The 13,004-nt window shown below is 52.6% G+C and overlaps 1 protein-coding gene across 2 annotated transcripts in view; it reads right to left on the bottom strand.

The window, feature by feature from the left end:
* Positions 1-7,698, bottom strand: part of EDA (ectodysplasin A) — a 71,144-nt gene extending 63,446 nt beyond the window's left edge. The window contains exons 1-2 of one of the 2 annotated variants that reach the window (XM_086619801.1): positions 7,405-7,698; positions 2,619-2,621 (exon numbers count right to left, since the gene is read on the bottom strand). In XM_086619801.1, coding sequence (XP_086475927.1) covers positions 2,619-2,621; positions 7,405-7,698 — 297 coding nt within the window. The remainder of the gene's footprint in view (positions 1-2,618; positions 2,622-7,404) is intronic. The other variant, XM_086619803.1, reaches the window with a different exon arrangement.
* Positions 7,699-13,004: the final 5,306 nt, after the last annotated feature.

The raw sequence follows: 13,004 nt of genomic DNA, 5'->3' as shown, positions 1-13,004 counted from the left end.
AGACAAAGGCTGCCCAGAGGGGGAAGGGGCTGCACCAGACCCTCACTGCCCCAGGGGACCCCTGCTGGGAGCCACTGGGACATTGTGTCTATTGTGAAAGGGGTAAAACAGTGGAGACCAGCAGGGTGGATCTGGCAAAGCCACGTTTGCCATCACTGCTGGGGCCGTCCAGCGGCTCTGTGCTGGGCCAGACTCAGCCCATGGGCTGGGCAGCTCTGCCAGGATGGGCAGGGGGGGCCTGAGCCTCCCCTCCACCTGCACCCAGAACCAGCCAGCACCTACCAGCTCTGCCAGCCATGCACCAAAGCCCTGCTGCCACAGAGCCGTGCAATGCCCCAGCATGCAACGGCCACGATCCCGTGCAACACACCACCTTGCACGAGATGCAATGCCACACCACGCAACGCGATGCCACTCAAGCCCTGCTGCTGCAAAGCTGTGCCATACCACAACGTGCAACGCCCGCGATCCCACGTCATGCAATGCCACGTAATGCCACGCAATGCCACGTAACGCCACGCAATGCCATGTGAGCCCTGCCGCTGCAGAGCTGGGCAATGCCACGCCGTTCAAGGCAACGCCACGCCAGCCCTGCTGTTGTAAAGCTGTGCCACACCACGACACGCAACGCCCACGCTCCCACGCGACACAACGCCTTGCCACGAGATGCAGCGCCTGCTGCAACGCCATGCCACGCCACGCCGCATCACGCCGACTGCTGCGAAGCCACGCGATGCCACCCTCCTTTAAAAGGCACCGCTGCCAAGCCGTGCCACGCAACACCACGCCTGCCGCAGCATCACGCCACGCCATGCCCACCGCTGCCAAGCCACGCACCGCGCTGCCCGCTGCTGCCGTGCCCCCTGAACGCATCCGACCGAGCAGCAAGCGCCGCAGGCAGGGGCTCGGCGCTGCATGGCACCCCTCCGTTCCGCGCGGAGGCTGGCGGCGCGGCGCAGAGCTACATCGCCTGCGGATTCCCAGCTCCTTCCAAGTCGCTGCCGGGTTTCTCCGGCTGCGAGAGCGTTCCCGAGGGAGCGCGGATAACGCGGAGGGCGACAGGCTGCAGCCAGGGTGCAGCTTCAGCGGGGGGACGCTGGCACATGCCATTTGGTACGCATTACAGCCCTGGCATTCCAGCAGTAGAGTCTTGCATACTTAGTACTTTGCACTTACAACAGAATTTTATGTGGGCTTATGGAAAGAGCTCATTTTAATATCCCCCCATCTGTGAGTGATTATTTCTGTTATAGTAGCGTTCGGGCCCAACTGGCATCAGCACCACCGGCACACAACAACAGCGCGTTTCCCCAGGAGCTGAACGGGAGAGCACTCAACCACTGCAACATGCAAAAAAGTCTGGGCAAGGCTTTTTATGCTCCCCCCTCCTCCTACAAAGACAGTTAACTATTTTCAAATTGCATCCAAATCTCACTGTAATTTCTGCACAACGACTCCTGACGCATTACGCACCTTCAGAGGCACACTTAACACTTACTCAGAGTTTACTCAGTGCTTTACACTCACCAAAAGCCCTCAGCCTCGCACTTACGGGTTACCTTTCGCAGCCAGACACCTCTAAAAATAACACCCTCTGCAAGTGTTGAAAGATATTAAAATACAAAGTCATTAACATATAATAAGACTGGAACGAGGGCTTCGCGAGCTCTGAAGCTCTCAGGGTTTGGCTTCCCATCAAGAAAAATATACTGGATGAGGACGAGAGCAAAACTAGGATGGCGTGCAGTTTAATTAGCATTACAAGACACTACACGTGTATGGAAGAGCAGGGAAGATTTATAGTATTACGTGGTAAGAAAAATAACGTTAAAAGGTTAGAATAGGTTTGATAAAGCACCACGTACTCGGAGGCTGAGTCAAAGATAACTTTGGAATGCCGCTGAGTGTTCTTAAAAACACAGGTTTGAGCGCCAGCCAGTCAACTCATCACAAAACCGCGGAAAAACCCTGCAACTCTGGTCACATGTCAGTCAAACGCTTTGGCAACAACCACCTTCTCCATCAAGGAATTCAACAAATGCTGATAAAAAGCCTGGAGTCCTGGCACAAAGTTGCAGCATTCACCCTTCATGGAACGAGGGCGCTGAAGTCTGTCCCCATCTCCTTCCCGCACGTGGCTGAATTAATTTCACACTTGTTCCCCTCTGCTCTTGGCTGGAAAAAAAAATTTTAAAAATCGCTCTTTCCTTTTGCACTCCCACAGTTGTCTTCCAAAATCAGTCGTGTCAGCTCACTCCCAGCTTCACTGAGGAGCACCCGAGCACCCACCGGCCTCGGAGCAGGGCTGCCCGCGCTCTCCCCAGTCTGCCACCAGCAGATAACCCGCCTGACGCCGACACACGCTTTGAGACACCAGTCGCAAAACACATTCCGTGTTTTCCAATTGCCTCTTCTCTCCCAGAGATGAGATTTTTCTTTTTTCACCCGTTCACTGTTCTCACCAGCATCCCCATCACTTTGAGTGTTCCTCCTTGGAGAGCCCAGAGCTGCAGCTTGGCAATCCCCCCTTGCTGACGGTTTCCCCCTTTCCAAACAGGAATTCCGAAGCTCCAGCCCTCGTGAGCGGCGACATCCCGCCACACGTGGCACCGTCTCACCTGCTCGGTGGAAGCAGCAGAACGAAACGCACCCAAGTGGCACCGTGAAGCCCTGTAAAGGAGCAGTGTTGGCTGGAAGGCGCCGACGGCAGCGCCCCGGCCGGGCAGTGCCCGCGCTGCCCAAGGAGACGGTTCCTCCGCATGCCGGGAGTTAAACCTCAGGCACGACACAGGGATGCACCTCAAACCCATCAGGCAAACTGCAACATGGCACTTAATTCTCCAATTAATGCAGTTGCTGCTGTTCTCCTGACACGTCTTCTTTTTGAAAGGGGGGGCTGATGGATTCGTGCCCGTTTTGGCACAGAGCATCGCTCGGCATAGTAGCAGAAATATGTTTTCTATTTGCTACCAGGCAGTCCGGCCGCAGCCCCCTCTCCCCAGCACAGACCCCAAACCTCACGCAGCCTCAGGAATGTTATCCCTTCTGTCGAGGGATGCCAGTGAAGGTTCCCAGAGCCCCGACGTGTTATTAGCCAGATAGCTCACTGCTGTCTCCCCTTACTGCCCTGGAAGAGCTTCCTCCGGCTACAACCAAGACCGCCAAGCATAATTTGAGGGAAAACCCACCAGGAAACGCATCCCTAAACACCATCTTCCTTCTGCTCCGCGGCCCGCCTGCACGCACCCGGGCTTTCCATAACCTGAGATGAGAAGTCATGAAAGCCCAAAGCACGAGCCCAGAGTAGGTACTTAAAGGTTCGTGCCTGGAGAAGCGTTTCCAACAAGACGCTCTGCTCCAAGCTCTCAGCACGTCCCCGATCCATCACGTGCCGGTGTGGCTCCCGCCCTGGGTCGGGATGCGGGAACCAGACACGGACTGTGGGGACGAGCTGGAGGTGTGCTGGGGAGGGGGAAGGCTCTGGAGCAGCTCTGATGCCTTTTAGACCCTTGGACAGCACGTTGTCCACACCACGCCTCAACGCCACCGGTTACTCAGGAGCTAGAATTGAGAAGAAACGGGCAAAATAATTGCAATTTCACACCGGTGAGGCAAAAAGCAAGGTGCCCTCATGGCTGAGCGCTGACACCCTTTGCTTTCACACCAGACAACGCGACGTCCGTCTGTCCTCTACAACCAACAGCCCTTTCCCGTGGCCAGTTACAGCAGCCAACGTGCCACAACCCTTCTCCAGGTGAAACCGCCCAAATAATTCACCAAGATTACTCTGCCGCAGCATCCTGACCAGAAACAGAGAAAAAATGATAGATTACTCCCTAAATCTTTTCCTACCTCCCCCTTAAACTACAAGCAAAACACTACTTTGCCTCTAAAGCTTTATTCCTACAATTTCCTCATCAAACAAGCAAGCAGGCTTGTAGAAAATAGATATAAATTAACGGGGTTGTGTATTGCCTTACGGCTGCTGGAAGAGGAGGGCCCCGACTGCCACGCCGGGAGATGGAGGGATACAGGTGGGAAAGGGGAGAAAAACACGGCAACGAGCAATTAGGGGGGTTATATATGTTGCTTTGGTGGAATTAAAAAAATACCAGCAGGAGAGCAATGACTTGGCCAGGAATGCTGAAAGCGGGTACGTCCCTCGTTAAAAAGGCGAGAGGTGGAGACCCAGGAACGGACGGTGGGTGCCCATGAAGGGAAACGCTGGGAACCGAATTCCTGCTCGGCCCATTTTTTCGGATGACTCGGCATCTGCCCACAGGCAGACAAATGCCTCCCCTGCGAGTTTGATCCAACATCTCTGATGGGTATTTGATCTCATCCCAAGACTTTGGCACCTTCTAAGCCCATCTCAGCACACTCACAAGGGCACGCACTACGCCCGGCGTTTGCGAAAAACCAATTTTTTGCAGAAAAGCAGCCCGGCACGGACCCGCTTGGAGAAAACGCAGGGAAAGGATGCTCTGCCAGGCTCAAATATCACGAGGATGATTTTTCTGACAACAAAACACGACCTAGTCCAGGCATAAAATATTTTAATGAGCGGTACGTAGTGCCCTGCTGCCCGCTCTCCGCGAGCGGAGCCATTAGCGAAGCGCCTAACGAGCGCGTCGACAGCACCGCTTTTGTGTCCCACGGAACACCCCCCCTTCGGAAGGGATGATTTGGGTGTCATAACACCAGATGAGGGGGATGGCACCACGGCCACCGCTCCTCGAACCCGCTGACGCATCCCGGAGGGACAGCGGCCGACGAGTCGCTGAATCCGAGTGGCGCTCACAAACTTTTCATCCCGAAGCCAAACAGGTGATGGAACACCCCCCGGCTTCTGGGACAGAGATGTGAAGGACAATGCCTTCAACCTCTGCCATGAAAAGCTGCCCCTGTCTCTTAAATGAGTTATGTATTGGACTACCCCGTCAGACAGGGAAGCGGGGCGTTATGGAGCTGCCAAATCTCACTCCTGTCATGAGGTCATTTCTGGCACGCGGCCAGGCGAGGTTTCTGCCAAAATCTCGGTGCTGACCATCGCTCCCCGGTCCTTCCCCCACCCATCATCTTCCCCCCTCCTGTCTCAGGTCAGGAAAAGAGTGGGGGGAGTGAGGAAGGGTCAGGGAGGGGAACGCACACGCGGTCATTACTCGGCCTGAAAACACTCTGCCCAGCAAAAGGGATTCCCACAGCATCCCACATCCATCGGGATGCTGCGTGTGCCCCCCTCAAAACACCTCGACTCTGACCGCTCGCTCGCAGGTCCCTGGGAGAGAAACGCCATCGATTGGATCTCTTGAAATAATTATTTCGTCATTTCTGCTCAGCTGATGGAAGCATCCGCCACCCGATGCGCGCGCACGGCACCGCACTTCGGACTCAGCGGCGGAGCAGCCGGCTGCTGCGGGGCGGAAAGCAGCCGGGAACCCCGCGCACCCCGCCAAGGTTTTGGCGTCGCCGATGAGAACTTTTCAAACGATACCTCATCCCACTGCTTTAATCACAGCACCCCAAGACACAGAAGGTGCTTGTTTCCAGCCGCACACCGGCTCCAGCCAACCCTACGGCAGGAACGGCGGCGAGAAGCAGGGGAGCAGCGCTACTACAAATAATATTATTAATTACGCGCCGTCGCAGCACCAGTTCCCAAACAGAGCGTTTCCGGTGCCAGCAGCTCGGCTGCGAGCTGCCTGTGCCCGTTCAGCTCGGCGCTTCCCACGTCCTCACCACGGAGGAAACTTTCCCTCACAACCAACTGCTTCAATATGTCCGAAAGAATTTTTCATCTCGTGCCTGACAGGCCAGATGTAAAATAAAGAAATAAATAATTAGCGTTACCTTATCTGGAGTATGTCAGCTGTAGCGAGCGACGCTTGGATCTCCGTACGGACCCAGAGACAAATTATCTAACGCTGTAATTTATGAATGCCTCAGCTATTTACCCTGGTATTTCATTATAGATCCGCTGGAAAGAAGAGCTTTAAAGACTAAACAGATCCAGCACGATAACACGAAAGGAACTTCAGCCACATGCTATTACAAGACAACCTAAGAATTCAAACACGACATCAAGCTGCTCCGACTCACTTTACGTTGACATCGCTGAAGTACTCCAGGGAAAAAAAGAAACAAAACAACAAAAGCAGTGTCCAGATATCACGGGGTCTCTCTGGTTCTTCGCTTACTTAGGTTTTATTATCGTGAGCTGCAGAATTCAAACACCCACTGGAAGGCGCGAGCCCGGCTTTGCCGGGAGCAGCCGAGGCCGGCGCAGCGGAACAGCTGCCTGCTGCCAAGTAGGAGGAAGAACTTCCAAACTCGCAGCTTTATCAAGGCTATTTTTGTCCTGGCCCCCCCCCACCCCTCCATGCATTGATAACCAGCAAGGCAAAGACTGCCGGGACATCGCGGCACGGCTTGGCGGCTCTGCTCCCCGGGACCCCCGCCGGGACCCCCCGGCACCTTCGGGGAGCGGGCCATCCGCTCGCGAGGCTCAGAGGGGAGGAAACTGTTTCCTCCAGCTTATCCTACTTGCAGCGAGGTTTCGTGCCTGGAAAAAATGAGCTAAGTTTGCGAGCGGAGGCCGCAGCTCCGCTCCTGCTCTCCCAGAGGCTCTCGGGACAAGCGAGCCCCTCCGGACACCACCGCTCCCAGGGGCTCGGCACACCAGTGAGGGAAACTGGAGATAGAAACCAACCTGTTCTGCACAGTTCAGGCTTACAGGCTGCTGACGGGGGGGGACATGGAGCCGTCACCGAAAAGGCTGATGCATCTTGGTTGCGGGGCAGGGGGTGGCGGAATTCAAATAATCGAAACCACCCCAAGGAGGGGAGAGACAAGCGCGGAGCGTGCAGGGGACAGGACTGCCACCATCGCACGAGGCGGGCAGGAGGAGCGGGTTTCCAGCTGAGCCCCCCCAGCCGCAGGAGACCCTGCGGAGCGCCCGGGGCTGTCCCGGGGCAGAGGCGCCGCCTCCTCCCGCGGGCACAGGCACTGCGCACCCCCCCGGCGGGTCGCTGCGCGGAGCCGACACCGCGGGGCTGTCACGACGGAGCGATAGGAAAACCGGCGGGCAGCAGGTGGAGCGCAGGCGGCCCTGGGAGATCCCCGGAGCACCGGCTCCCCCAACATACTTTCCAGCCCAGGCAAAAAGAACTAAATTCTCTCCAAATTTAACGCGAGTTTGGGGCTTTTCTCCTCTGAGTGAGGGGGTTTGGGGTTTGTTTTTTTTTTCTTTTAAAAAAGCGCCTACGGGAGAGGGACGGCCCGCAACCGGAGGGATGCAGCCACCACCGCGGGACGCGGAGCTCCGCGCTCGCCGCCCGGCCGCGACCCCCCCCCCATCCCCAGTACCCCCCCCTTACCCCCCCCCCCCCCCCCCAAAGCACCCACCTGCTGGCGCCGCTCCGCTCCCTCGCCGGGCCGCTGCGGGCGACCGGCAGCCGGAGCACCCGGCGCCGCCGCCGTCCCGTCCCGCCGCGGCGGGGGGGCAGCGGGCTGCGGGCCGCGATCGCGCCGGAGCTCGGAGCGCAGCTCCAGGTAACAACCGAGCGTCAGGACGTGCAGCGCCAGCGACAGCGCGAAAAAACCCAGGAAAAGCCGCCAACTGCCGCCGCCGCCACCACCACCACCGCAGGCGCAGCCTCCGCGGGGCGCCGCCGCTTCCCCCCTGCGCTCCGCACCCATGGCCGGCGGTACGGAGCGGCGAGACGCCGAGCCGCTACTGCTCCATGCTCGGCCGGGGCGCGTCGTGCCGCCGCGGGGCTGCGCGGCCGGGGCCGCCCCAGCGCCCCGCCAGGGGGGCGGGGCTTAGCGCGGGGGGCGGGGCTTAGCGCGGGGGGGGCGGGGCCGGGGCGTCCGCCCCGGCCCCGCCCCCCCGCGCGCTAAGCCCCGCCCCCTTGCGCGATGCTGTCGGCTGAAGCGGGGAAAACAATTAGCAGGGTCATCATTAGCGAGAGAAAGCTCATCGCTTCTCGGGGGCAGAGCGCTGGGCACGCAGAAATTTGGGGTTTTTTTGGGTTTTTTTTTAGAGTTTTGGGGTGTTATCCAGCTTTTTTTGGGTTTTTTTTTTAAGGTTTCTGGTTGCCAGAAATAAACGGGAGGTGGAAAGTGAAAGTTAAGCAGGGAGAAGCGGGGGGGTTTTATAGCATATATATATATATGCACCCCTCTCTCTATAGTTTTAAGAAATATATAACTATATATAACGCTTATGACTATATATAGTTATTTCTTATAAGAAATATTATAATAGAAAAAACTATTTCTATTACAGTTATATAGCTAATATGTAACTAATATAATAGAAATAACTATTTCTATTATAGTTATAGAACTTATCTATAACTAATATAGTAGAAATAACTATTTCTGTTATGGTTATATAACTAATATAATAGAAAGAACTATTATAGATCTTATATATAACTAATATAATAGAAATAACTATTTCTATTATAGTTATAGAACTTATATATAACTAATATAATAGAAATAACTATTTCTATTATAGTTACAGAACTTATATATAACTAATATAGTAGAAATAACTTTCTATTATAGTTATATAACTAATATATAACTAATATAATAGAACTATTATAGTTATAGAACTTATATATGACTAATATAATAGAAATAACTATTTCTAGTTATATATATAACTATAATAGAAATAACTATATATATAGAACTTATATATAACTAATATAGTAGAAATAACTATTTCTGTTATAGTTATATAACTAATATAATAGAAATAACTATTCTTATAACTGTAGCTATAAGAAATTTATAACTCTTTTAACTCCTATAAGAAATACATAACCCTCAGAAAACAAGGGGTGGAGGAAGACATCCAGGGAGTTACCAGTTCCTCGTGGAATGAGAGTAATGGCACATCTGCAGACCATCCCAATGCAGAAGCGAGATAGAAAGAATAGGATGAGATCAGCTTGGTCATCTCCAACACAATAAGGAACACGCACAGAAAGTATAAATCAGACCAGACCCTCGTAGCGAGTGGAAAAGAACTGGTCGAGCGTGCAGGGATGGAGCGGGAAGGAGCAGGGATGGAGCGGGAAGGAGCAGGGATGGAGCGGGAAGGAGCAGGGCTGTGACCACAAGGACGTGGAGCACGAGCGAGGGACGTGGGAGATAAGGAAACATCAAGGATGTCTGTAAACAAGGAGAGGAAAACCAGGTGGTTCTTCTCGGCAAGGAGGAACATGTACAGCTGAAACAGAAGCGGACAGAAGGGTTGGGACTATTTTAGCGAGGGATTATATTTGAAAAAAATTTTCAAGTTTCAATCAGGCAACTGCTACACAAGCGACAGGTAAAACTAGGGAAGGGGAGGTGGAGCAGAGACAGAAACATCAGGGTTTTTGGAAATAGCTGGGCCTAATGAAGATGGTGATTTAGCCAAATCGTTAGGGGTCATCACTGGGAATTGGTGGCGTCAAGGAGAGCTTAAAAGGCTGGGTGAGGATGAATAAAATGCTGGGAAAGTGTTATAGGGGCCGCACAGCTTGGCTAATTATCCTGATAGCTTTGCAAACAATCGAGGTGTTTGTTAGCACCTGCAAGGCGAGACGGAAGGCGGGACAGCTAAGGGGGTTTGTTGAGGGTGACCTTCTCAGGCCAATCTGACCTCCTCGGTGACCAGGTCCAGCAAAGCTGGCAACTGCTTTATCTTGATTTCCATGGTGCTTAGATGTTCCTGCTGCCGACCAGTTCGCTCATCTGGGTCACTGTACACCCACCAGCCCCTGGGGCTTGCCAAAGCGGGTGTGGGAGGCAGGCAGGGAGACTCCTTGCATGAGCATTTGCACCCCAGGAAGCAGCTTATGGATAGTTCACCATCAAGGAAGCAACATATCAAAAGGAGCTCTGCAAAAGTCTTTGCTGGTTCTATTACCCATCAGTGTTTTCACTCGAGGATGAAACAGAGAGCGAGAAGTTCGGCCGCAGCGTTAGAAATTATCTGAACAAATTGGAGAGGTGGCCTGAAGAAAACGGGATGCGATTTGAAAGAATAAAAAGGTAAAAAAAGAAGAGAAAGGGGAAGAAAAAAAAAAAAAAGGAAGAGTGCAAAGGTCTTGATGCAGCAAGATGCAGCGGCTGAGCGTGCGGCAGTGGGTAGGTGGCACTGCTGAGGAGCACTTCCAGCGGGTTCCAGTGCGTCGGATACCCCGAGCAGACCACCAGCGCTGGGAGGGAACGTCATCATCATCACGGCTGCTGATGGAAGGGCGGCTGCACCGAGGGCTGCCACCCAGCAAAGCCCCTGCGCCCAGTTCTGCGTGACCGGTGCCGGCGAAGCTTCCCTGGGACGTGAGAGCTGTGGCTTTTGGCCCCGTGAGACGTGTTGCTGGAGGGTCTCGCGTGGCCCGTGATGCCCAGGGATGTGCAGCGTGGGCCCACCTCGAGGCACCTGCTCAGGGCTGGGGTGGGAGGGTTGGGTGGTCCTTTTCAGGGCTGTGCTCCGTCATCTCGTGGGTAGGGGGAGTTTTTCTCTCCAGGACAAAGCCTTCCAAGTCCTGGAACGGATTGCCTGGGAATTTGTGGGGTCTTCCTCACTCCATGTTTCATTGATTACAGCAATAAAGAATACTGTAGTTGCTGTTTATCCTGCCTTGGGGCAGGAGAATGAACTAGATGACCTCTCTGTAGTCTCTTAGCCTTATTTTTCCACAATAGGTTTTTTTTTCTTTAAGTTCTGTGCAATACTCATGAAATTATATGAGTCTCTGTTTTCATTTACGAAAGAAGTGTTTCCCTAATATTTGTGAAGAAAAAATTGGAAGCATTAACCACTGCCAACCCTGACAACTCAAGAGCAAAACACAAATAAATGCAAATGAACCCCCTGTACAAGATTCTGTAATCACTTTAGGACAATTTATAATTATTTGAATGCTTAGGGTTGGTACTGTTTTTCAGGATTGAGATCCAAATTCTTTAAAAACATTCACACATTGACCTACTCAGACTTGCAACAGCCTAGTTCCATTTTCAAGAGTATTTGTGATGAGTTTTAGAGGTCAGTTAAGCCAAAAAGTCCCTGAAATACATTGTACCATGTATGTTCTTAGGGTCCTAAAGACAGGTCAGTATGGCAAATGTCTTAAGCCCAAGCTGCGTAGCTGGGTCAATCAGTTATTGCTGTCCATAAGAAGGGAGTTCATCATTTCTGCTCAGATCTCGTTAGGGACATTTGCCAAATCCTCAAATCGAGGCACTTCTGCCTCCTAGAGCAGATCATCGTGCAGCATCCCACCAATTAAAAAGAAATCCCATTCGATGATCTAATTAACATATGTCGTCCCAGACCTGAGTGAGGTCCTCATACATTGACCGTGTGGCACAGTTCGAGCCCCACAAACGGCTTTCTCCAGTATTTTATTTTAATTTCTCTTGTTCTGAGCATCGCTGCCAGCTCTGGGCTGTGGTGGGGAGCCCTCTCCTCCCTCCCATGTTTCCTGTCTGAACCACAAGTCCTCTTTCTCTCCTGAGTGCAACCAGTGCCCTTTCTTTTCCAAGTCTTGTCCCATTTTACTGTGCCATCCCTCAGTAAACTTCATTATATGGATGAAGAAATTCAAAGGTTTAAGTCACCTTCTGTAGCCCAACCTCACCGCTCCAAGGAGTCCTGGTCCAGGAGAGGCAGGAGCCAGAGGACAGAAAAGCCTCCAACGGCCCCAGAAACACCACAGATTTGTGATGCTTTGGATGAGCTGATCAAAGGCAGGGCCCACCCCAGGAAAATAAAGAACAGCTCTTTTCAATCAGAAAATAACATCACTTCTTTCACAAGGAAGAGGTCCCCCCACCCAAATTTTGCCTCTTTATATCTGCTAGACTTTATTGGGTCCAGCTGCCCCTGCTTTTTTTTTTTCCCTTCGTGAACAATAGACAGAAATCTAGGAAAAAAGGAAACATTCCAAAAATAAAGGCTTTGTTCCCTCCGGCCCATGTAGTGCAAGAGTCCTCTGGAGAGTGGGCAGAGGCTGAAGAAGAGGCAACATCTCCAATGCCAGGGGACTTTTTTTTCCCTCTCTCTTCCTAAATTTGCTGTTTTTTTCCAACATCACAGTGCAAGGGAGCCGTCCCATCCAAGAAGGATTTAACCAAAGGTGGGAGGAGAACCTGCTACAGCAGCCTCCTCACTTCTGAAGGTCTCCTTTTCTTTTGGAATGGGTAAAACTCTCCCAGCATAGCACAGGGCACTTTACGGCCGGTCCCAGTGCCAGTTGCCATTCACGCTTAACAGATCCGTGAATCTCTCAGAAGGATGTTGCAAAGAAGATTTTTAGCCCATTTACATTTTGGCAACAGCTGTAATATTTGCAGCAGCAATAGAGTAGATTTTAACACGTGTGACCTAAAGGCTTTGGAATTCCTGACTTTCCTTTGAGGAAAGCGCCGCTAAATCGCAGCAAAGCCATCTCTCCCACCCTCTCGGGGATGTCAGCAGCAACATTAGGGCAACAAAGTCTCCTGAAACCTGAAGTCACAGCATACCAGCAGCGCATCCTCGGGTGCGTTTGTAAGCCCTCAGGACAAAGGATCCTGACTTTTATAAAGCTTCCATCCATCACTGCAATTCCAGTTGTTTTTCCTCGGCGAGAGCGAGATGTTCCGCACAATCTGACTGACTTACAGTTGTGTTTTGGGTAACTGTGAGCTCTGCCTGTGCAGCAAAGGTGGGCATTCGTGTCCAACTGCTTCCGTAGGGGCATGGACTGAGCGTTCACCTTGTGAGAGCGACACGCACTAAGCGACCCCTTCATGGGATGCCTCTTGCCCGTCTCTGTCCTGGACCCTTCTGAGATTTTCCCCTCTCGGGCCATCACTGTCTCTCTCTGATCATTTATCCGTCCCTCCCATCTTCCTCTGTGAATTCTTTTATCTTTTTTGTTTTTTAAACAACACCTAGTGAGCTTCTCATCCCTCTGCTCAAACCCTCCTGCACCAGGACCATCCCATTC

Source organism: Tauraco erythrolophus, chromosome 13, assembly GCF_009769465.1.
Source record: "Tauraco erythrolophus isolate bTauEry1 chromosome 13, bTauEry1.pri, whole genome shotgun sequence".
NCBI classification, from domain to species: Eukaryota; Metazoa; Chordata; class Aves; order Musophagiformes; family Musophagidae; genus Tauraco; species Tauraco erythrolophus.
This window is presented reverse-complemented; position numbering and strand designations above follow the sequence as displayed.